Source organism: Syngnathus floridae, chromosome 7, assembly GCF_059516105.1.
Source record: "Syngnathus floridae isolate MCC-2025c chromosome 7, RoL_Sflo_1.0, whole genome shotgun sequence".
NCBI classification, from domain to species: domain Eukaryota; kingdom Metazoa; phylum Chordata; class Actinopteri; order Syngnathiformes; family Syngnathidae; genus Syngnathus; species Syngnathus floridae.
Genome location: NC_142419.1, coordinates 624,437 through 649,948, shown reverse-complemented (window position 1 = coordinate 649,948; position 25,512 = coordinate 624,437). Strand labels below are relative to the sequence as shown.

Below are 25,512 nucleotides of genomic sequence, written 5' to 3'. Positions count from 1 at the left end.
ACCAATTATCCGCGATAAACGAGGGATTACTGTATTTGGACACGGGTTGAATTTGTAAACGTTTTTTCACAGTGTATTAGTACCGTCTGTTGGTGAAAGTTATAAACTACAGTGAGTTGCTGACAGACTATTTCTGTTGTTTCTCACTTTCTCTTTGCCTTTTACGGGTAGTAGAGAAAAACGCGCACGCACATAATGCCTCAGTTAATGTCACTAACAGATGCTTGGGTGACTGACATGTAGTGTGACATATTCTCCGGTCAAGACACATGATTATATTTTTCTTGTAGTCTGGCAGCGCGACCGTCATGAACGGCAAAAAAGTTGTGCAGTCTGACATCGGCATAAGTATTTCTGAATCTATCTTTTTTTTTTAAAAAAGCCAAGAGGCGTAAATGTTGACATAAATATTGTGCTCTGTTTATGTACAGGTTATTTTAAAATATGAAGATGCAGTACAAGTGTTTCTAGATATTGTTATGACAAAAGCCAATAGGCTGAACTTTTGTCGACAAAGTGAATAATTTGTCTTTCTTGTGTTCTTTTGCTCAGATTGCTCAGAAGCATATTGTTTTAAAGTTACAGTGAAGTGTGAAGATGCAGTATTAATGTAAATATTTGTGAATATTTTTGACAAAAGGCAATAGGTGTAAATGTTGTTGACCAAGTGATTGTTTTATCTTGTGTTACAGTGACGTGTGAAGACAGAAGTTATTTCTGCAAAAGGCCAGTGGTATTAACTGATGTTGACATTGAGTAAATGTTGTTTCTTACACCCTTAAAACTGCTGGGTTACAAAATTGTATCGACCCAGGCTGTTGGGTCGATTTGACCCAACTTTGGGTTGTTTTGTACAAATAAATAGGTTGGTTTCCACTAACAAAAACTGTGTTGGTCAAATTTTCAACACAAATTCCATTGTTTTTAACTCAGCATTTTAAAGGGTGAATATAACATTTATATTGTTTTTGTTATGTCATTTAAAAAGTCAGTTAGGTCGTCCTAAGACGATCTTCCATAGTAGAAGCTATACATTGCTGATAATGACTGTGAGGCGCAGCTCCTCACAGCATCCCCAATCCAACCCTTAATGCTGAGTGTCAAGCAGGGAGGGATTGGGTTCCATTTTATAGTCTTTTGGTATGATATATCGAACCCACAACCTCCCAGTCTCAGGGCGGACACTCATACCACAAGGCCACTGAGCTAAAAAATCTTTTATAAGCTATGTATTTTCAGACAACCCCAAACTCTTCTTGACAATAATATGTTATATGTGCCCCACTAGTCGAAACACTGCATTCTAATTAATATCGCGCTTGTGGAATATGAGTTAAGCAGCAAAATTCACCCGTTTTTATCCATCTCAGGGGGTGGCTCACGTAATTTAAGAATAGCTCGTGGTAGATTATTCTGTGAAATGTGATCATTTAATTTACTTAATCCATTTTACCTGCGTTGTTGATAAGAATGTCCACTCTGAGCTCAGTTTTTAAGATGGTTTCAGCAAACCTCCGTACAGACTGAAGACTTGCAAGATCCAACTGCATGAACACAACCTGATTGTTCCCACTCTCCTAGGAGACAAGAATGCTGTGAGGCTGTGAGGCAAAGTCTCAATTCAATGACTTTTAAGTTTCGATTGACACTGTCAAAAACATTGCACTTTCAAAAGTACGTTTGTCAAGACAGTTTAAATAACATCCCTCTTTATGATACAGTGCAGTTCACAATAAAAACACATTAGTTGAACATAATATTGTAGCACTTGCACTTTCTTACTCTGCGGATGTTTAACACAGCAGCTTCAGCTTTCTTCTGGTTACGGCAGGCTAAAATGACCCTGGAACCTCTCTTAGCCAATTCCAGAGCTGTGGCTTTACCAATACCCGTGTTGCCTCCTGAAAATAAATACCACTTGTTACACCACATAATAATAAGAAAATACGTTGTATCTTAAATACAGTGCCATAAAAAAAGTATTTGCCCACATCTCAAATTCTTTTTTTTTTTGTATGCTATATTTCCAGACTAGATTAATTTTAATTAATATGTGGTTTTTACTGATGCTCTTAAGCCGTCCAAAGACTCATCTCACAATTCTCATCACATTTGACCAATCAAATTACTGAACATTTCACGGTGGACCAATGAAACTGTCAGCCATCCTACCGAATATTCATCAGCTATTTGCAGTTGGAGTGCTCATATGGGCTTCCTGAGTAACTCCGTAACTTCTGTGCTTAGCGGTACGTAGCCCTTGCCTTTTCTAGAAGCTAAAGGGAAATGTGCTTTTGGGAGTTTGCAAACATATTTTTAAGGTTGTGTTAAACTTATAATCATATTAATATCTAGTATTGGAGTGCTCGTGTGGATTGGTGGGGGCCGAGGAATGTGCAGGCAAACTGCATGACCTTGTTTTCTTCGAAGTGTTGTGGAATAGGCCCGGATAGGGAGTACCGGAGGAGACCATCTCAAGGTCTGTGAGGAACGAGAACAACAGCACGTCTATGAGACCGGCCTTTGAGGGGAAAACCCAACCGTCTGACCTCAGCGACACCTGGACCGGGGAGGGGATGGCCATCGACCAATCATCTCACAATATTTTGCATGCTTTAATATTCATATTGTGTTTCTTTAAAACTGGGCAACCCGGAAGAATGTGTCGTCTTTTGGTGGTCACAAAAACGCACGAGTTTTAGTGTGAGGGACCCGGGACCCAGGCCTGTATTAGTGCGCTTTGTCAGGAATAAATAATTGGTAAATTTGGTCTAATTGATCTACTGGTCTTCTCTTTGACAGAACGAACTCGCAAAATTGTTAGGTGCGACAGTGTGTGGATTAGGACATAGCAATTTATGTGTTAAGTGTTGATCGCAATTTGGAGTCAGATCAATAACTAGAATCCGTAACCTAACAAAGCCTATTGAGTTGTGTCCGTCATCAGTAAATTTTTTATGTACCCACTATGCGGTATGAGTGCTGCTGGAAAACTGAATTTCCCCCAGTATAAATGATCTATCTATCTATCTATCTATCTATCTATCTATCTATCTATCTATCTATCTATCTATCTATCTATCTATCTATCTATACAGTATCTATCTAGTTTCTATCTGGTATCTATTTAACCACCTGTCCATCTATCCATCACCTTAATTTCCGCATTTCATTGTTATGCATTGTCTTTTTTTGCTTCCACGAAAATCACAGAAAAGAAACCCAGTTTCTAAAAATAGAAATTTACAAACAAAAGTCACAGACAGCTCGCAAGAGCACGGAAGACTGGGAGCACTGACCCTTCAGCTGAATGTGGCCGTTTAAAGCACCTCCTTTTCGGATAGGCAGTGGTACCCCATACGTACGTGAACTTCAGGGGTAATGTAAGTCAAATTCACCAATTTCAAATGAATATATAATGGCATATGATAAATTCATCTTACATCAGGCATGTCCAAAGTCCGGCCCTCAGGCCAAATCCGGCCACCGGTCATATTTCATACGGCCCGCAGCTTCGGTCTTATAATGTATTATTTATGGCCCGCCTGCACTGTCAAGCTGAATTTAAAAAAATCATGAAACTTGAAACTGTAATTCCTCCTATTACCAAAGGGTGACAGCACCACCCCTCTCCGCTCATTTCTGCCATGGCGACTGCTAAGAAAACAAGGAAAGTTTACATTGAGGGCCGTCGCTTTCAAGAGAAATTGGAATTACAATACTTTTTCACTGAAAATCAAGGCAATTATGTTTGTCTAATTTCTAAAGAGACGGTTGCCTTGTTTAAGGATTTGAACTTAAAGACACTATCAGATTAAACATACTAACACATACGACAAGCTAACAGGGAGTGACCGCGCTGATGAAGTGAAGCAGCTCCAATCTTCTTCACGCGGGGCTGTGAGTCAAAAGTAAATCAAAAGTAAATATTACTTAATATTAAATATTACGAAGTGGCCATGTTAATACTGTTGATGTTATGAACCTGTAGACGTCCATCCATCCAACCATCCATCCATTCATCCATCCATCTTCTTCCGCTTATCCGGGGTCGGGTCGTGGGGGCAGCAGCTTTAGGAGGGACTCCCAGACATCCCTCTCCCAAGCCACTTCGTCCAGCTCATCCCGGGGGTTCCCAAGGCGTTCCCAAGCCAGCTGAGAGACATGGTCTCTCCAGCGCGTCCTGGGTCGTCCACGGGGTCTCCTGCCTGTGGGACATGCCCAGAACACCTTGCCAGGGAGGCTTCCAGGAGGCATCCTGGTGTGATGCCCGAGCCACCTCATCTGGCTCCTCTCAACGTGGAGGAGCAGCGGCTCTGCTCCGAGTCTCTCCCAGATTACCAAGCTTCTCACCCTATCTCTAAGGGAGAGCCCGGACACCCTGCGAAGGAAACTCATTTCGGCCGCTTGTATCCGGGATCTTGTTCTTTCGGTCACGACTCATAGCTCATGACTATAGGTGAGGGTAGGAGCGTAGATCGACCGGTAAATTGAGAGCTTTGCCTTTTGGCTCAGCTCTCTCTTTACCATGACGGACCGGTACAGAGTCCGCATTACACCCGACGCTGCACCGATCCGCCTACCGTTCTCACGCTCCATCCTGCCCTCGCTCGTGAACAAGACCCCAAGATACTTGAACTCCTCCACTTGGGGCAGGATCTCATCCCCGATCCGGAAAGGGGATTCCACCCTTTTCCGACTGAGGACCATGGACTTAGATTTGGAGGTGCTGATCCTCATCCCGACCGCTTCACACTGGGCTGCGAACCGCTCCAGTGAGCGCTGGAGATTACGGCTTGAAGAAGCCAGCAGCACCACGTCGTCTGCAAAAAGCAGAGACGCAATGCTGATGTCCCCAAACCCGACACCTTCAACACCTCGGCCGCGCCTAGAAATTCTGTCCATAAAAGTTATGAAAAGAATCGGTGACAAAGGGCAGCCTTGGCGGAGTCCAACCCTCACTGGGAACGAATCCGACTTACTGCCGGAAATGCAGACCAAACTCTGGCATCGATGATACAGGGACCGAACCACCCTTATCAGTTGGTTCGTCACCCATACTCCCGAAGCACCCTCCACAGAACTTCCCGAGGGACACGGTCGAACGCCTTCTCCAAGTCCACAAAACACATGTGGACTGGTTGAGGCAACTCCCATGCACCCTCCCTCGAGGGAGGGTGCATGGGAGTTGCCTCAACCTGCCGAGGGTATCCTGCCGAGGGTATAGAGCTGGTCCACTTTTCCACGGCCAGAACGAAAACCACACTGCTCCTCCTGAATCTGAGATTCAACCTCCCGACGGACTCTCCTCTCCAGCACCCCTGAATAGACCTTACCAGGGGGGTTTAGGAGTGTGAGTCCTCTGTTGGAAGACACCCTCCGGTCCTCCTTCTTAAAGAGGGGAACCACCACCACAGTCTGCCAATCCAGAGGCACCGTCCCTGATGTCCAAGCAATGCTGTAGAGGCGTGTCATCCGTGACAGTCCCACAACATCCAGAGCCTTTAAAAACTCCGGGCGGTTCTCATCCACCCCTGGGCCCTTGCCCCCGAGGAGTTTTTTAACTATCTCAGTGATTTCGACCCCAGAGATTGGAGAGTCCACCTCAGGGTCTCCAGGCCCTGCTTCCACAATGGAAGGCGTGTCGGTGGAATTGAGGAGGTCTTCGAAGTGTTCTCCCCAATGACTCACGTCCCGAGTTGAGGTCAGCACCACGCCATCTCCACTGTAAACAGTGTTGACAGTGCACTGATTCCCCCTCCTGAAACACCGGATGGTGGACCAGAATTTACTCAAAACTGCCCGGAAGTCATTTTCCATGGCCTCGCGAAACTCCTCCCACTCCCGGGTTTTTGCCTCAGCAACCGCCAAAGCCGCGTTCCACTTGGCCATCCGGTACCCATCGGCTGCCTCCGGAGTTCCACAGGCCAAAACAGCCCAATAGAACTCTTCCCTTATGTGTGAATATGGTGTTCATTATTGACAATCCGTGTCGAGCACAGAAGTCCAATAATAGAACACCGCTCGGGTTCAGATCGGGGGTGGGCGTTCCTCCCAATCACGCCCTTCCAGGTCTCACTGCCATTGCCCACGTGAGCATTGAAGTCACCCAGTAGAACGATGGAGTCCCCAGAAGGAGTGCTCTCCAGCACTTCTTCTAAGAACTCCAAAAAGACTGGGTACTCTGAGCTGCCGTTTGGTGCATAGACACAAACAACAGTCAGTAGTGGCTAGGTGATCAACCGGTCGATCGCGATCAACGTATTGCGCACCCCTGCTCTAGAGCCAAGGCTGACGTCCAGAGCCGGGTGAGGCAGATTAAAAACTCCTGGTGGACAGAAAGGGCACTGGAAATGCATAGTTTGGCAGACTCTGGTGACACCAGAGGCTTTTTCAGCGCTACTAAGACTGTCTACGGCTCAAGCCATCGCGGCGAAAACCCCCTATGCTCTAAGGACGGGCAGGAGCTGTTGAAGGACGAGTCCATAAACAGCCGGTGGAGAGAGCACTTTCAGGAACTCCTCAACCGTGACAGCACAACTCAGTCAGATTTCCTCAGTCACATCCCTCAGAGTCCCATCAGGGAAGACATGGGTGAACCTCCCACATTAGCAGAGGTCCAAGATGCCATCAGGAGCCTGAAGAACAACAAGACCTCTGGGCCAGATGGGATCCCAGCTGAGGTCCTAAAGGAAGGTGGAACAGAGCTCCAGCGCCGCCTCCATGCCCTCCTTCTGAAGGTCTGGGGAAAAAAAGTACTCCCCTCCGACCACAGGGACGCTCTGATAGTGACCATTTTCAAGAAAGGGGACAAAGCGGATTGCGGAAACTATAGGGGCATCTCACTCCTTTCAACAGTTGGCAAAGTACTTGCTCGTGTTCTTGCCAATTGGCTACTGCCACTGTCTGAGAAAGTTCTCCCAGAATCGCAGTGCGGTTTTCGTCCATCTAGAGCAGTAGTTCCCAAAGTGGGCGGTACCGCCGCCCTGGGGGCGGTGGAAAGATCTGGGGGGGCGGTGAGGACGAAGGGGGCGGTAGGGGGCGGCAGTCCGAAGTCAGAAGTTGAAGGGGGCGGTAGGGGGGCGGCAGTCCGAAGTCAGAAGTTCGAACGTTTGTTTGACGACACATGTGGGGGAGTAGACGACAATTTGTACACAACATGTGCGGTAGGACGAGTCAGTCGATGGGGGGGGGGGGGGGGGGGGGGCGCGGCGCTAGGAATTCACTGGGGAGCCAAGGGGGCGCTAGTCTGAAAAAGTTTGGGAACCACTGATCTAGAGCAAACCCGGGCAAAATACGGCCTGCGGGCCATATCCGGCCCTTTGTGCGTCTCTGTCCGGCCTGCAATCATAAATTACATTTGATTAAAACTGAATAAATAAAAAAATCTGTGTCGTACATGCAATACAACTGTGCTGCTTTTATTTTGAAAGGCGTCGCACTTCCATGAAGCGTGCGTGCATGTGAGCTGTGCGTGTAGGTGAACAGCGCGAAGTAATGCTGCTCTCAAAATGTGTGCTGACACAAAAAAAAGAAAACTTGACAAGGAGTGCCGTGTTTTCAACAAGACATGGACTGCCAAGTATTTCTTTACGGAACTGAAAGGTAAAGCCGTGTGCCTGGTTTGTGGCACACAGGTCGCTGTGTTTAAAGAATATAATTTGAGTCGCCACTACACGACCAAGCATGAGGAAAAATACAGAAATCTGTCTAATTAAGAGCGCGCAACAGAGGCTGATTTATTGCTAGCAAAATTGCAAACCCAACAAGGACTTTTTATCAAACTTCACACCCAGAGATGCAGCGGCATTGTCATTTGAGGAAAAGTTAAAGTTAAGAATAAATTGTACTAATTGATTGTTTTTTATTTGACCTATACACCACAATTTCACATAGCTTAATATGAATATAAACAGAATAAGTGTATTCTTCTAATTACCAGTACCACCTATTTAAAATAAATAATTTAGTGCATTTTACAATGGAAGAAAATTGAGCAGGTTTAAGTTATTGTAGGTGTGGCCCTCTGACACAACTCAGGTTTTTCATGTGGCCCCTTGTAAAAATTAATTGCCCACCCCTGATCTAGAGGCCCTGCACACATGATTTTTACAGCACGCCAACTCCAGAAATGCCGTGAGCATAAACAGCCTTTGTTCATGGCTTTCATAGACCTGACAAAGGCCTTTGACACGGTGGATCACCAGGCCCTATGGAGCATCCTTCTGAGGTATGGTTGCCCGGATAAATACGTCAGAATACTGCGATTATTACATGACGGAATGACAGCCACAGTGCTCAACAACAGCTCCTTGACTAAGCCTTTCACTGTAGAGACAGGGGTCAAACAGGGATGCATCATTGCACCCACCCTGTTCTCTGTCTTCATTGCCGCCATAGTCCACCTCATTGGGGAAGAACTACCACAGGGAATCCCAATTTGGTACAGAACTGATGGCAGGCTCTTCAACCTTAACAGGTTCAAAGCCAAAACCAAGATCAGAACCACCACGATCATGGAGCTCCAGTATGCGGATGATAATGCCATTGCAGCACACTCTGCAGAAGACCTCCAGGGCATCCTGAACGCCTTTGCTAAGGCATACAGAGCCCTGGGTCTGACCGTGAACATCAAGAAGACCCAGGTGCTACATCAACCCCCTCCCAACCAGCCATCTAGTCCGCCCATCATAAATGTGGACAACACTGCACTTGAAAATGTTCACCACTTCCCCTATCTCGGCTGCCTTCTCTCCTCCAAAGCGGACATTGACTCTGAGGTCAACCATCGCCTCAGCTGTGCCAGTGGAGCGTACGCCAGACTCCGGAAAAGAGTCTTTGAAGACAGAGACCTCCGGGTTGACACCAAGCTCCTGGTTTACAAAGCTGTGGTTCTCCCCACCTAATTTTATGAGGCAGAATCATGGACAACCTACAGCAGGCACCTAAGAGCTCTTGAACAACACCACCAGAGAACCTCGAGGAAAATACTCAGGATGAAATGGGAGGACAGACGCACAAACATCAGCGTTCTGGAGGAAGCCAGGATACCGAGCATCACCACCTTAATAATGCAGCACCAACTCCGATGGACAGGGCATCTCATCAGCATGGCTGACACCCGCCTCCCCAAACAGATGTTATACTCCCAGCTGGAGAGAGGTCGCGAGCCCCAGGTGGGCAAAAGAAACGTTTCAAGGACAACCTCAAGACCAATCTCAAGAAATTCCAAATAACATCTCAGGACTGGAAGCGCATTGCCTTGAACAGGAACAGCTGGAGGTTAGCAGTGCAAGAAGGTGCAGCACATCACGAATAGGAACCCCGCCGTGTCGCAGAAATCAAACGACAACTCCGTAAGGAAAGACAAAAACAGGCTACAGCGCGACCACAAGCCACCACCACTTTCCCCTGCCCACACTGCACAAAAATATGTGGGCCCCGGATCGGCCTCTACGCCCATCTGCGGACCCACAAGTAGACGACCCGAGAAGAAGACAATCATACTCGTCCGGAGTGACCGCCGATGATGATGATAGTGCGTGTGTGTGTGTGCGTGTGCGCGTGTGACAAAAAAAAAAACTTGTGCAGAAAATCATACGTCACTGTCAACATGTTGGAATAATTCACATTTGACTAGTTTACATGTTGATGAAAATGAGTGACTTGTTAGAGTTTCTGTGCAAGTAGTAAGACAAAGTGCGTAATCACTGATGTCTGATTTCAAGGATATGGAAGCTCAAATGGCTTACCATAGCGCATAACACGATGTGGATCTGGCAGAATGCTACAAATTTCAGAACGCCTTATCAGCAGGATGATAAGAGTGCCCACTAAATGTGCTCAAGTTAACATTTTTATCGGATACAGGTCGTATACATGATACAACGTCTTGTCAAATGTGTTTAAAGTACTGTACAAAACATATTTCGTGTTGAAGTAAACAAATAAACTGTTTCTGGTTGTTCCCGTCACGGTTCCAATTAAATGTAGAAAAGAAGCCCTTGATAAGAAAACATTACCTGTCACGATGGCCGTCTTTCCCCCCAGCTTCACTGGAGTAAAGCACCTCACCCCCTTGAACCCAAAATAATATACTAAGACATAGCAAGCGACGACTACCGCCACGGAACCAAGCAGTACCACCATCTCCGTCACTACTATTAAGCTAGCATGTAGACTTCAATAAAGTAGTTCCGGTTACAACATTCAAATTTACGTATTTAGGCCAGAGTGGGCTTAACGCTGTTACATTAGTGGGACAGCCGATGTCGCTATTTATCGACTTCACGGAGCGCACTGTAACGTTGCCTTGGCTTAAGGGTTGCCACTTTTCTGTGGGGTTACAAGTTTTACAACTGCTGAAATATCGATGAAAATTAAAAAAAAAAAAAAATAGACATACATTATAATCACTTCTGTTCTGTTTTGAGTCTATATATATAAATTGCAGTATATATCAGTGTACATGTACTATAATAAAAATAAAAGAGCAGTAGAAAACACACGCACACACACACGTGCACACAGGCACACACACGCGCACACACACTGCATTTGATTTAGAAATCATACAGGGCGAGATGTCACTGGCCAATCACAGTGGTAAATAGCATATTAAAGTTTTTCAACTGAAAAAAATTGTGCAAGGCAGACACATTTCAATCGTCAAAATCAGAACCAGTTGATAGCTGTTTTCGTATCAGAAAGAGTCAAGAAATCACCGTACAACATAACAGAAAGTTATTCCTTTATTCCCATTCAACTAAACTCACTTGTGAATTAATTTATGCAAGACCACACATTCCTTCACTGATTTCCCACAGCTTCTTAGCTGCAGCGTCATCCTTTGCTTTAGAATAGACTTCTTTCACTGCACAGTTGGAGAAGTAACGTCCACTAAGAGGTTCGATTCCCTCCTGTACTGCACAGTGCAGAGTGGTCTGGCATCCCTGGACAGTGTTTTTGAAGAAGAAGGCAGTGATGGGCTTCAACAGGATATGAACCAATGAGCTGGCGTTCCTGGCCAACTCGGAGTTGATAGCTCCTGCAGTGGAAAAACAGGTAAAAGTAAAGGAAAAGAGTGATTTTTTTTCCCTTTAATAACTGGTAATGTTGTACAGTACAAAACTACCACTCAAATAGACTGATTAAAAAATGACAAGCTGTGCTCAGTGTAGGCACTTATTAAACCAACTGAAAATAAAGATGGAATCGTAAAAATAAATAAATGTTTATGTTTATGGGCGGCTCGGTGTGGCACTGGTTAGCACGTCCGCCTCACAGTTAGGAGGGTGCGGGTTCGATTCCACCTCCGCTTGGTGGGCCGATTGGGCACACCAAATTGCCTAGGTGTGATTGCAAGTGCAGATGGTCGTTCGTCTCTGTGTGCCCTGCAATTGGCTGGCAACCAGTCCAGGGTGTCCCCCGCCTACTGCCTGATGACTGCTGGGATAGGCTCCAGCACGCCCGCGACCCCCGTGGGGACAAGCGGTATAGAAATGGATGGATGGATGGATGGATGGATGGATGGATGGATGGATGGATGGATGGATGGATGGATGGATGGATGGATGGATGGATGGATGGATGGATGGATGGATGGATGGATGGATGGATGGATGGATGGATGGATGGATGGATGGATGGATGGATGGATGGATGGATGGATGATTATGTTTATCAAAATAACACTACAGTTTCATTGTAAACAAATAGCCTTTGTGTTTCATGTTAATAGTGTCATTATAAGGGAGCCCAAGTTCAGCTGAAATTCAAAGAACTCATGATATCTGCTCAAAATCCTTGCAGGGTATGTTGTCTGACTAATTCTGTCACTTGACTTTTCCAACCACCACTGCATTGAGGAATACAAAACATCTCTGTAGCGACTTGCCCTGTCACACTGAACAAGTGTCACACCCCATTACCATTGCTTTCTTATAAAATACACACACACTCGTGATTTTCTGAACCACTTATCCTCACTATGTTCATGGGCATATTGGAGCACATAACAGCCATTTTCATGCGGCAGGCAGGGTACACCTTAAACTTAAATTGCTATTAAATTATTATTTAAAGCCTGCAATATGTATCTTTTTCATGCTCACCGGCTTTTTGAGAATTTGGGGGAGTTTAAGCATGTTTTTAAGAATGTTTTCAAGATTTTATATTTAAAGCCATGCAGGAAGTGAGGCTTTTCATTTTTTCTCATGTTTTAATGTTTTAGTGATGTACATAGAAGAAGAATGCCTTTATTGTCATTGTACAACTGGTGTAAGACAAAATTAAGATGCAAGGCGCTGCTTAAGGACACTTTGATATGGTCACCAGGTATGAGGAGTGAACTCACAACCTTCAAGTTGGGACACTCTACTACTGAGCCACACCACCCTTTTACAATTTACACAAACAAGACTAATGAAGACACTCAATTTAGGAATTGTATAGTTTCCAGCCTACATCCATCCATTTTCTGAATGACCTTTCCTCAAGAAAGTCTCAGGTGCGCTGGAGGGTATCTCAGCAAACTTCGAGCAGTAGGCGGGGATACCTCAAACTGGTTTCCAGTCAATCCCAAGGCACACTGACTATCCACATTCACACTCACTCCTATGGGCAATTTAGGTGCTCAACTGACCTACCATGCATGTCTTTAAAACGTGGTAGTAAACCCATGCCCATGCAGGCACGGGAAGAACATGCAAACTCCACAAAGGAACGCTGGAGCTGGAACCTAACCCAAAACCTCTGCACTCTGAGGCGGACATGCGAACCAGTGCTCTACTATTTCAGTACTTTCCTCTCTATAGATTGGATTGCATGAATGGATACATTCTCTTTACTAACCTGGATGGAGGGAGTAGCATGTGACTTTGGTTCCTTGCAGTCTCTTGGCCAACTCATGGGTGAAGAGCACATTGCACAGCTTGCTGTCAGAGTAGACCCGAAGGTCCGCCACGAATGAAGTCCCCAGTCCTAGAGCTCTATGTTTAGTTAGGCATTCAAAGTCAATTTTTCCAAAGTTATGTGCCACAGATGATACATTGATCACTCGACTTGGTTGACACTCCTTCAGTCGGTCCAGCACAAGGTTGGTTAAGAGAAAGTGGCCCAGATGATTAATGCCAAACATCATGCCAAAACCATCCTCTGTTCGACCCTGCATATAAATTCCTAGGACAGAAAAAACAGGACAGTAAGTCTTTTTCATACTTTATACGATAACTTAAAACATGCAGTAACTTAAATACAGTTTACTTGCTTGGTAGCCAATTTGATTTTTTTTTTTTTTTATCATATAGAGCAGGGGTTACCAACCTTTCTTAAACTGAGAGCTACTTCCTGGGTAATGATTAAGGCAAAGGCCTAACAGTTTGTCACACACTTCTGAAATAGCCAATTTGGCTTTCACTATGTGTTATTATTGTCCTTTCCGGTTCACATGTACGTGTGATTTTAACAAGAATAGCAAAAATACAGTCAAACCTTGGTTTTTTACCACAATCAGTCACAGAAGGCGGTTTGAGAAGCGAATCAGTCGAATTCAGAATCTATTTTTCTCATTACAAATAATGGAAAAAAAAATTATCCGTTTCAAGACAAAAACAAAAACAAACAAAAAAACGCCTTTTTTAAGCAATTTTTTCATTTGTGCATATTTGTCCGATCGCGCAACTGCAGCGCACCGCCGAACGCGCAACCGTAGCGCGCTGGTCGCATTATTGTGACAGAGCCGTCGCTGAAATTTAGAAAATATTTCTAAATTCCTGATGTACTTTCCATACTTTAAGTGGACCTAAGTGCGCAGGGAGCTTAATTTTGTCCGATCGCGCAACTGCAGCGCACCGACGAACGCGCAACAGTAGCGCGTCGCCGACCGCGCAACTGCACCGCGCTGGTCGCATTATTGTGACAGAGCCGTCGCTAAAATTTAGAAAATATTTTTAAAGTCCTGATGTTCTTTCCAAAATTTAAGTGGACCTCAGTGCGCAGGGAGCTTAATTTGGGCCGATAGCGCAACCACAGCGCGCCAGGCGCTCACTGTTGCGTTGCTTTAAGAGCGTCTTTGTGTTTTTGGATGGCTTTACTGCTCCCACTTGCTTTCTTTGGAGGCATGATTAGGGGTTAATACAATCCTCAAAGTAACGAAAATACAATAACAACGGAGTCAGTCGGCATCCGGGCCGCGCGGTCGGGTTTTCTCGGGTCCTTCCGCAAGGTTCGACCTCCGAATTTTGTTCGACCACCGATGCAGAAAATCTCGAATTTTTTGTTCGAATTCCGATTTGTTCAAGAATCACGTTCGAAAACCGAGGTTTGACTGTAAAATAAATACCGTATTTGCCGGTGTATTGGTCGACCTTTTTCGATCCAAAATCGACCGAAAAAAATCGACCTCGACTTATACACCGAGTCATAAAATTTAACTTCGTATTCATCGCTTCAAATGTGATGGTAACCAAGGCCGTTTCTCATGCATCTCATTGTGCGTTGCACTTAGAAAATTTGAACCGGGCGGCGTGCGCGGCCCGCTGGAAGTCGAATGAGGCGCCGCGACCACCTCCACGGTGCTTATAAACAGCCGATCCGCTCGGCGGGGGCTATTTTCGGCCACTTGGCTCGTGCGCACGGCCTCCCGGATGTGCCGGGCGGGTGCGCGAGCTCGCCGGCCGCTGGAAGTCGAATGAGGCGCCGCGACCACCTCCGCGGTGCTTATAAACAGCCGATCCGCTCGGCGGGGGCTATTTTCGGCCACTTGGCTCGTGCGCACGGCCTCCCGGATGTGCCGGGCGGGTGCGCGAGCTCGCCGGCCGCTGGAAGTCGAATGAGGCGCCGCGACCACCTCCGCGGTGCTTATAAACAGCCGATCCGCTCGGCGGGGGCTATTTTCGGCCACTTGGCTCGTGCGCACGGCCTCCCGGATGTGCCGGGCGGGTGCGCGAGCTCGCCGGCCGCTGGAAGTCCAATGAGGCGCCGCGATCTCCTCCGCGGTGCTTATAAAGTGCCGATCCGCTCGGCTTGGAGCTATTTCCGGCCTCCCGTTGGTGCCGGGCGGCGTGCGCGAGCTCGCCGGCCGCGATCTCCTCCGCGGTGCTTATAAACAGCCGCATGCGCACGGCCTCCCGGAATTTGAACACATTTCGTCAATAAATTTCGCATATTGAATTTTGAAGTTTAATATAATGCAACAATTGAGCTCGACTTATACAAAGGATATATCATAAAATCGTAAATTTCCGTCGAATTTTAGGGGGTCGACTTATACACCGAGTCGACCTGTACACCGGCAAATACGGTAGATGCAGCTCACTAACAAGTGCTGCTATTTGACCTAATTTTAGAACATTCTTGCGGGCGACTCATGCGGTCCTCATGGGCGACCTGGTGCCCGCGGGCACCGTGTTGGTGACATAGATAGACGCAGTTAGTATATTTAATTGGTTTATAACAGTGTTATTCCAAAATTTTAAAGGTATTCAAATTTCTACTATCTATTTAGACCAGTGGTTCTTAACCTTGTTAGAGGTACCGAACCCCACCAGTTTCATATGCGCATTCACCGAACCTCTCTTAAGGTAAAGAATAAAATATTTTCTTTCAAATTCAAGACATAGATGTGAAGTGTAATTTGGAATTCCCTCTCTATTCCTGTAGGTGGCCTTAGAATGTCCACCTGGCGTCAGTGACACGATTCTATTCTATATTTGCTGGTCAGGGAGAATTCAGTTTCAGCAATGTGTGCAATCCTATAATAAGGTAAAGTGGCTGTTGTCGTCCATCACCAACAGCGCTGGTCAAGATCTCCTTTTTAGGACTGAAGTAAACTAGTAGATTGAAAACCACAGCTGGTGCACAAAGCCATGACATCAGCTCCTTGCCAGGTATAAAAGATACGGGCCTGACAGGGGTTGGGGGGCTTTTTTACATCCATGCCTTGGGCCACTCAACTTTTTGGAAAGACTTCACTCTGACATCGGTTGAATAAAATCTTTTCCCAATCAGCCGTGGTCCCTGAAGTGCTCATTCGTCGGGAAACAGCCACCGATCACCGAGTGTTTTTTGAAGACCAGCGAAGCAGCAAAAACCATATACCACAGATGTTTTTTACTGGTGCACAAAATGAGCCGTGCATGATAACCTTGTTCAAAGAACAAAACCATCATAATGCATGAACTCACAACAAATTACATAAGTGTGACTTCTGCTGTTGCCTTTGCGAGATATGCGTCATCCCGAATTTACTAAAACATTTAATTTTATCAGGTGTGTTCGAACCTCCGCAGTGGAGGCTCTGCCAAACCCCTGAGACCGACTCACCGAACCCAGGATGAGAACCACTGATTTAGACAGTTGATGCATGATGGATTGTGGGAGGAAACCGGAGAAACCCATGCCGGCACGAGCAGAACATGCAAACTCCAAACAGGGAGGTTGGAGCCTGAATCAAACCCCTGTATACGTAAGTATACTTATGAACTGTGAGGCAATGTGCTAACCAGTGTAGGCTATTGCCGTGCCGCTCCAATTCTAAACAGTATGACTAAAAATAAGAGGTGATACACCGCCAATAAGGCCTCAACGATAAACGTTATTTGCCCCCTTCCTACCTGAATGCTGAAATAAAAAAAATTGCGAATAGGTGAAACCACGAGTTCAAAAAAGAAAATGTGTGTGGGGGTCCACTATGGACCAACAGATTACTGTATGGTACTTGTTGAAAACTTTCAGCATATGGGTACATGCAACATTATGAAAAAATAAATAAAACAAATATCTTTGCCACAGTAGAGCATGAGTGTCTACATAACAGGACTTACTGAAAGACCTCCTACAGTAAAATTAAGACACTCCTATCACAAATCTTACAAAATCCTTTTGTTGTTACACAACCAAGATCTAGTGTGCTGTTTCAGGTCCTCCACAAAAGAGCTACGCAGAACCAGTTTGGGCGAAAACTTCAGTTAAGTGTGAGTGAGTTTAAGTATGTGAAATGAGTGCTTTTACCTGCATTGTTGATGAGAATGTCTAGTCTGGGCTCACTTCTTAGGTAGTTTTCAGCAAAGCTGCGAACAGACTTAAGGTTTCCCAGGTCCAACTGCATGAACACGACTTGATTGCTCCCACTCTCCTTTCAGAGCCAATAAATAGGTTTTAAAATACTGTATTTCACTTGATACACACATACAGCAGATGTAGAATACAAAATGCATTTGATAGATAATTGAGAATGCAGCGCCAGGACTATTCCTTTACAATGTATGTACGGTCAATGTTGTCAAAGGGAAAAAAAAAAATCCACATTTACGTCTGTAAAACAAAGTATGACAGATCTTTCTTACCCTCTTGACATCTGCAAGAGCAGCCTCTCCTCTCTGCCGACTACGACAAGCCAGAATAACTCTGGCTCCTCTTTTAGCCAAGTCTATTGCTGTTGTTTTTCCAATGCCTGTGTTGCTACCTTAGGGTGACATAACATTTTAAACAATGACACTTAAAGAAATCCTCTTAGTTGAATTGTGAATTCAATGTGAAGTTTGACATGTCATCCAGGAATAGAGGGGCCCTATAGTGCAGGAAAAAATGCATTTATAGTATTTGTTAGATCAAGTTTAAAAAAAAAAAGTAATGCTATAGAGGCAAAGCAAGAACTGTCATCAAATTAGCAATCCCAATCCAAGTCATATCCGAACTCTTCTTAACATGTTGGATTCAATTTTCCTCTGCTGTTTGATTACATAAAGTAAATAACTTTACATTCGCTCTCTGAAAAAAGTAACACTCATTTAGTGTATCCTTACCAGTCACAATCACGGTCTTTCCATGTAGCTCTGCATTGCTTGTGCACTGCTTCCCCTTCACCACAATCTGACGGTAAATGTAAGCACCTCCTACAACCACACTCAAAACTAACAAAGGAATAAACATTATGTTGTTGTTCGAGAGACTATGAGAAGAATATATGTAATAACGTTAGTTGATAAAGAAAGTTGCTCTGCTGCGGCTTCCTTTCTGTGCGCTATGTTAAGAAAATTGACTTGATTCAAACACCCCTATTTCCTGTTTGGTAGCGTTGGGTCGTTCGTGGACGATTCGTTCATAAAGAAGGGATCCTTTCAGTGAACGTGAGTGGACGGACCACTTCTTTTTTTCAGTTCATATGACTTCAACCAACACGCAATAACGTAATTTAAAAGGTTGTGGGTTCAAACCCTGGCCGGGTCACACCAAAGACTATAAAAATGGGAACCATTGCTTGGCACTCAGCATTAAGGGTTGGAATTGGGGGGTTAGATCACCAAATGATTCCCGAGCGCAGCACCGCTGCTGCTCACTGCTCTCCAAAATCACACGGGGAAGGGTTAAATGCAGAGGACAAATTTCACCACACCCAGATGTGTGTGTGACGATCATTGGGACTTTAACTTTATCCAACACAGTAATGCGCATTGAAGCTGGTGCCACCCCGCCGTAAAACAAAACGAAGAAAAATGACGTAACTTCCCATTCACAAACGAGTCAGTGAGTGAACTGCATTTCCCGTTCATCAACTGAACGGATCAGTGAGTGAACGAGTCAGTGAGTGAGTGAGTTGCCTTTCCCGTTCATCGCGAGAACGGATCAGTGAGTGAACGACTGAACGTGCTGACCTTCCTATTTGCAAACCAGTCATTGAACTGCCTTCCCGTGCATCGACGGAGCCTCAGTGAACGTGTTGCGTCTCCTGGCGTGAACAATTCAGTGAGTGAACGTGAACTATGTAAGCCAGTTAAAAGTCAACGAATGCAAATTTAGGACTTGCCCTAGGAAAGACAGAACCACTCTCTTTAACACCACGTCTATCGTCCTCGTTTTCTCCAAGCTAACGGCTAATGTGCAAGTGCATGAAAAGACTGCCGGCTGGTAGACGCCCCCCCCCCCTCCCCCTTCAATTTACATAATTATTAATAATAATATTCTACCTCTTGAAGTATTATTTTGCACAATTTTGGTGTGTTTACGTATTTGGTTGCTGGATTTTTTTGGTCACTTTGTTAAAATGTTCTACCTCTTAGTGAAGTATTACCGTATTGGCCCGAAAATAAGACGATCTTTTTTTGCATTGAAATAAGACTGAAAAAGTGGGGGTCGTCTTACATTCGGAGTCTAGACATTATACCCATTCACTTGTGCGCAGCGGTAAGTTAAAGGTTGCTGGTATCGACTGAGTATGTTGCTGTGATCGTGTGCGTCTTTGACACAAAGTGAGTATATACATTTCATTGTTACTACTGTCCACTGTTGTGCCGTTTGTCTGATCGCGGTTTGTTTCGTGTGTGTGCCGTTTGATTGATAACTTCGGTGTGCTCCTTTAAGTTTGACTCGCATCGTGCAAGTAGCCATTACACAGCGGCACGGCGACTAACGGTCGCCATCAAATGTTTTTGATGTCTCGATGACTTATGTATGGTGTGTTGCCGAGAGTATTTATGGTTATTTAGTATAGCGGAACCATTACGCGCAGTTAGTTATGTAAAGTGTGCTGTCTACTGTTGTGTGACGTCAGAAGTTGAGCGTTGACTTACGTGCTGTATTTCTGTCTGTTGCAGAACCACACACCATACGCACACACACACCACACACACACACACACCCCACACACCCTTCACTCGCTTCATACAATAATCACACACACAATATTCACATTCACACACCGAAAGACTCATCCATGTACACTACACACACCTGCTCTCACATCCTTACGACCAAACATTTGCCTATACCCTTTTGCCAGTTTGCCTGTTTGCCCCTGTGAGCCCCAGTGCCTGTTACTTTTTTGCCAATAATTCTGTAAAGCAATCAAAACTAATGTCTTACCATGTCTTCCCTCCTGTGTTCTGACCAACACCCGGGGGCAAAAAGAGCATAACCATCCGAGCCAACCCCCTATACAGTCCTCAGGCTCCCCAAAAATCGCTGTAGCAGTTTGCATTATTTTATTGCTATGTTTTTCCTTATTCAGATTTGTTTCAAGACTACTGTTACAGTTAGACTTCACTTTGATGGTTAATGCAGTTAATGTAATTTTGTTGTTTTTTTCACAGTAGATTGGTTTATTTACATTTCAAAAACCAGAAGCCATTCATTTACAAATGTGATTGCATTTTAGTTTACATATTTAGAGGTTCAGATATTAAGATGTGATAGACAGTTTTTGCATGATTTGAATGAGGCAAAATAACGTGCTTTTTCTCTCGAATATATTGTTATAATCATTTGTTTCAGATGAATAATTTTCTGTCTAAAAATTAAAATTGGTGTTCAAAAAGTCTTTTTTCAAATTTGAGTCTTGAACAAGAGGGGGTCGTCTCATAATCAGGGTCGTCTTATATTCAGGCCAATACGGTATTTTGCATCGGTGTGTTAGGTTGTTTGGTTGGTGGATTTTTTGGTCGCGTTTTCAAAAATTTCTACCTCTTAGTGAACTATTATTTTGCACAAATTTGGTGTGTTTGCTTGTTTGGTTACTGGATTTTTTTGGTCACATTTTTTCTAATTTTCTAGCTCTTAGTTTAGTATTATTTTGCACAAAAAAATCATTTGTTTGTTTCAGTATCTTTTTATTTATTTCCATATTTTATTATTGTTTATATTTGTGCAATAAACCTATATAAACAGCAAGTCGTCAACTACACATTCTTGACACGCTATTGTACAAGAAAAATGCATAAACCTTTCTCAGGTAATTTGAACTCAAACAAACGTGTGTCACCAGGGATAACAGAAATGCTGTCAGTTCTGCCCTCTGTATGTTTTGGATTGAAATGTCTATGGCTATGTCTATTGAAATGTTCTATTTACTAGCCTAGAGCGCCCACCTGTGGTCGCGTGGTACAAGTGTTTGCTCACTCAGAGTATGAGACCCGGTAACGGCATCAGTTATACCGTGGATTTACGAAGCTGATGTTCTTCAAACGTTGTTGTCTTGGACAAAATTTGGCCGTAAGTCTTGTCAACTAATTTTTTTTCTGTTCGAACTTGTGTAAACGATTGCACGGATCTTTAACCATTCCCTGGAGCTGTGCGAGGTGCCCTCATGCTTCAAAAGCTCCACCATCGTACCGGTAGCCAAGAAGCCAGGATGGAATGATTACAGACCTGTTGCCCTGACTTCTGTGGTCATGAAATCCTTTGAGAGGCTAGTGTTGAGCGACCTGTAGGACGTCACGGGCCCGCTGCTCGACCCCCTGCAGTTTGCCTTCCGGGCAAACAGGTCGGTGGATGATGCGGTCAACTTGAGACTGCACTACATCCTGCACCACCTAGACACCCCAGGAACATACGCCAGGATCATGTTTGTATACTTCAGCTCGGCGTTCAACACCATCGATCCCGACTTCCTCCATTAGAAGGTCGTCCAGCTCGCGATGCCTGCCTCCACCTGTCAGTGGATCACCACCTTCCTGACCAACAGGAGACAGCATGTGAGGCTGGGGACCATCACATCCGACACCTGGACCACCAGCACTGGCGCCCCCCAGGGGTGCGTACTCTCCCCACTGCTCCTTTCTCTCTACACCAACGATTGCTCCTCAGGCGACTCTTCTGTGAAGCTCCTGGGGTATGCGGGCGACACCACTCTCATCGGACTGATCCGGGACGGTGATGAGACTGCATACAGACAGGAGGTGGAGTGGCTGGTCCACTCGTGCAGCCAAAACCACCTGGAGCTGAACCCGCTCAAGACCGTGGAGATGACAGTGGACTTCAGGAGAGACCCTTTGCCACTTCCACCCCTCACCATTTAATGCTATTCCCACCACACCTTCAAGTTCCTGGCATCCACAATCTCCCAGGACCTGAAATGGACTGGCCACATGGACTCTGTCTGGAAGACGGCCCAGCAGAGGCTGTACTTTCTGAGAACAGTTCAGGAAGTTCAACCTGCCAAAGGAGCTGCTGAAGACTTTCTAGACTGCCATCATCCAATCTATCCTCTGCACCTCCATCACTGTCTGGTTTGGATCGGCCACCAAACAAGACAAGCACAGACTGCAACGGACAATCAGGTCTGCGGAAAAGATAATCGGGACAGACCTATCGCCCCGTGGCACTGACACCCATTATCGTGAAGTGCTTTGAGCGGCTTGTCATGATCACATCAGATCCATCCACCCACCCCACCCCCACTATAGACCCTTTCCAGTTTGCGTACCGAGCCAAACGGTCCTCTGAGGATGCCATCTGCTTTGCCCTCCACTTAGCCCTGACCCACCTGGAGAGAAGCGACTCGTATGTGAGATTGCTGTTTGTGGACTTCAGTTTTGCATTCAACACCATTGTACCACAGCGACTCATCAGCAAACTCGACAAGCTGAGCCTCAGTACCTACCTCTGCAACTGGCTACTGGACTTCCTCTGTCAGAGGCCTCAGGTAGTACGTGTTGGCGACAATATCTCCGCCAGCATCACGCTGAGCACGGGAGCCCCCCAAGGCTGCGTGCTCAGTCAGCTGCTCTTCACCCTGCTGACGCATGACTGCACTGCAACTTACAGCAGCAACCGCGTGCTGAAATATGCTGACGACACGACTCTGGTGGGTCTCATCACCGAGGGCGACGAGACTCAATACAGGTCGGAGGTCAACCTTCTGGCCACGTGGTGCAGAGACAACAACCTCCTGCTGAACATCAACAAGACCAAGGAGATTATTGTCGACTTCCGGAAGGGTCACACCCAACACCTGCCACTGACCATCGAGGGTGCTGTGGTGGAGAGGGTGAGCAGCACCAGATTCCTGAGGGTGCACACTGCTGTACCACCAACACTGCATCACTGGCGAAGAAAGCTCAGCGCCGCCTGTACTTCCTGCGGAAACTCGAGGCGAGCAAGTGCTCCTCCGGCCATCATGACCACATTCTACCATGGCACCATTGAGAGCGTCCTCTCCAGTTGTATCGCTATGTGGGGTGGTAGCTGCACTGAATACAACATGAGGGCCCTGCAGCGCATAGTGAGCACAGCTGGTAAGATTATTGGTGCTTCACTCCCCTCCCTGAAGGACATTTACACCTACCATCTCACCCGCAAGGCGACCACGATTGTGTGTGATGTGGGTCACCCCGCTCACTCTTTGTTTGATCTTCTGCCCTCTGGGAAGAGGTACAGTAGCCTGCGCTCCCGCACCACCAGACTCACCAACAGCTTCATACTCCAGGCTGTTAGGATCCTGAACTCTATCCCCCCTCCACCCTCGGCTGCAGAACGTTCTGCACTTTTGCGCTATATTCTGACTGTCTGCTGTATGCACACATGCTCCATTTTTGCTCCTCTTATTTATTATGTTATTTGTTTATTTATTATTTATCGTATTTATTGTTTATCGCTCTTATTTATTCATTGTTTGTGCCTTCTTGTTTTTACTTTTTGTGCTGTTTACTTGTATGTATATTGTGTACCATGTCTTGTCACCGTGGGATAGTGGGAAACGTAATTTCGATCTCTTTGTGTGTCTTGACATGTGAAGAAATTGACAATAAAGCAGACTTGTACCTGTCCAGGACCAGGAAACGTCCAAGTAACATCTCTGCAGACCCTTCTTGCCCAGTTCACAGTCTGTTCAAACTACTCCCTTCCGGACAGCGTTACAAAACCAGTAGACACAGACACAGCTTCTTCTCCTAGGCTGTCGCTCTGATGAACTCACACCACTCAGAGACTCAGAGTCTGTGCATTAACATCCTGCGCTCGCCACTTAAATGTTGTTAGTTGCCTGAATGTTGTCAGTCACTTAAATGTCAGACAGAGGCTGAGATTAACATGAGTCAAATTTCCTGTTTGGCATGCACAAACTTGGTCAATAAAGCTGATTCTGATGTTCATTTTATATACAGATCGAAGTTACCTTAGCCAACATGCTACAAGCTAACGATTGTCTAACGCGGTTTTTCTTTATTTGTATTTCAGTTTTACGATGGTCTAAAGAGGGCAATGGTTTGAGGCCATTCCTCAATAAATCAGCATTCATAACGATTCGGTGAACGATTCTTTTGAACGATGATTCTAAAGATTCAGTTCACTCAAAAGAACTGGAATGCACGTCACTACTGTTTGGGCGTGACAAGGTTTCTCTTGTTAAAGGCTCTCAGCACACTGGAGGGACCAGAAATCGGCAAGACAATAAAGGAATGTCAACGAGTTAAGGTCACTAAATGAAAGGCGAACTTGTATGGAGATAGATTGGGGTCAAAGGTTTTGTACTTGAAAAAAAAATACAACAAAAAGAATATATGTAATAACGTTAGTTGATACAGACAGTTGCTCTGTTGCGACTTTATTTCCTTACGCTGCTTTGTTAAGAAGACTGACTTGATTAAAACACACCCATTTCCTGTTTGGGCGTGACAAGATTTCTCTTTTCAACGGCTCTCAACAGACTGGAAGGACCAGAAATCGGCAAGACAACAAAGGAATGTCAACAAGTTAGGGTCACTAAATGAAAGGCGAACTTGTATGGAGATAGATTGGCGTCAAAGGTTTTGTACTTGAAAAAGCAAACTCGTATTTGAAAAAAAATCAAACAAACCTTGAATCCGAAAATAAACGTGCTGATCTTAAAACTTGAAAAAATAAAACAATGTATTGAGGATTAGGGCCAATGAAGAAAAAAAAGGGGGGTGACAGGATTTTTTTCTCAGAATTCTGACTTTAAAGTGAGGATTCCCACTTTAAAGTTAGAATTCTGACTTTATTCTTAGAATTCTGACTTTAAAGTGGGAATTCTCACTTTATTCATATTTCTGAGAATAAAGTCAGTACGGCGGGGGCGGCGTCAGTTTGTGGTGTGGTTTGGACCAGAGGGGACATAGTCATCACCGAGCGATTTTTTTCGTGGCAGAGAATTGTCGGAGAACATCATTTCACTCTTAGAGGAGCAGGAGGTGAGTAAACAACGCGTTGTGTTCTTTTGGTGACTGTTGCCTATATAACTGACTCCGTGTTGCACACATATGTCAGAATTACGGCCCGCGGGACAGATCCGGCCCGCGAATTGATTATCTATGGCCCCCTGGATGGTATTTAATTACTATTAGAACCGGCCCGCAGGCGACAGCCGCCCGCTGGTGTTTTGAACGCATCAAAACTACATTTCCCACAATGCAACGGTAGCCCGCGATGTCACTGTAGAGCGCACAATCGGCTTCATTATTCATCAATAGTCAGAGCAGAGATCAACTTTCTGATACCACCCTCCTCAAAAATGGCTAAACGTTAGGTTGACGCTGAGAACAGGGGGTTTCAGGCCAGGTGGGAGGCAGAGTACATGTTTACGGAGGTAAGAGGCAAACCTGTGTGTCTTCTGTGTGGAGAAAATGTGGCTGTAATGAAATAATTTAATTTAAGAAGGCACTATCAAACGTCTAAGAAACACACAGACAAAGACAAGAATATGGAATATGAACAAAAGCTACAGAAGGTGGAAGAATTAAAACGAGGCCTCCAGACAGGCTATGTTCACATATGCTAAAT

General features: G+C 45.2%; 2 protein-coding genes across 3 annotated transcripts in view; both read right to left on the bottom strand.

The window, feature by feature from the left end:
- The window catches only part of LOC148394759 (dehydrogenase/reductase SDR family member 13-like), a 33,480-nt gene extending 23,240 nt beyond the window's left edge, over positions 1–10,240 (bottom strand). The window contains exons 1-3 of one of the 2 annotated variants that reach the window (XM_088380460.1): positions 10,023–10,240; positions 1,783–1,901; positions 1,454–1,577 (exon numbers count right to left, since the gene is read on the bottom strand). In XM_088380460.1, the coding sequence (XP_088236586.1) occupies positions 1,454–1,577; positions 1,783–1,901; positions 10,023–10,149 (370 nt within the window). In that variant the 5' untranslated portion in view covers positions 10,150–10,240. The remainder of the gene's footprint in view (positions 1–1,453; positions 1,578–1,782; positions 1,902–10,022) is intronic. The other variant, XM_088380461.1, reaches the window with a different exon arrangement.
- A 493-nt stretch (positions 10,241–10,733) lies between these two features.
- On the bottom strand, positions 10,734–18,084 carry dhrs13b.1 (dehydrogenase/reductase (SDR family) member 13b.1). The gene is made up of 5 exons (XM_088380462.1): positions 17,805–18,084; positions 17,346–17,464; positions 17,011–17,134; positions 12,853–13,179; positions 10,734–11,047 (listed from the first exon to the last, which is right to left on the bottom strand). The coding sequence occupies exons 1-5, from the start codon at positions 17,929–17,931 to the stop codon at positions 10,788–10,790; spliced, it is 957 nt and encodes a 318-aa protein (XP_088236588.1). The 5' UTR covers positions 17,932–18,084; the 3' UTR covers positions 10,734–10,787.
- Between the last annotated feature and the right edge of the window lie 7,428 nt (positions 18,085–25,512).

Excerpts from the sequence above, each read along its gene's own strand:
- dhrs13b.1 (XM_088380462.1), bottom strand. The coding sequence starts at position 17,931 with ATGTTTATTCCTTTGTTAGTTTTGAGTGTGGTTGTAGGAGGTGCTTAC. Across the intron at positions 17,465-17,804 it reads AAAGACCGTGATTGTGACTG|GTAGCAACACAGGCATTGGA; the intron begins GTAAGGATACAC and ends TGTCACCCTAAG. Across the intron at positions 11,048-12,852 it reads ATGCTACTCCCTCCATCCAG|GAGCTATCAACTCCGAGTTG; the intron begins GTTAGTAAAGAG and ends TTTCCACTGCAG.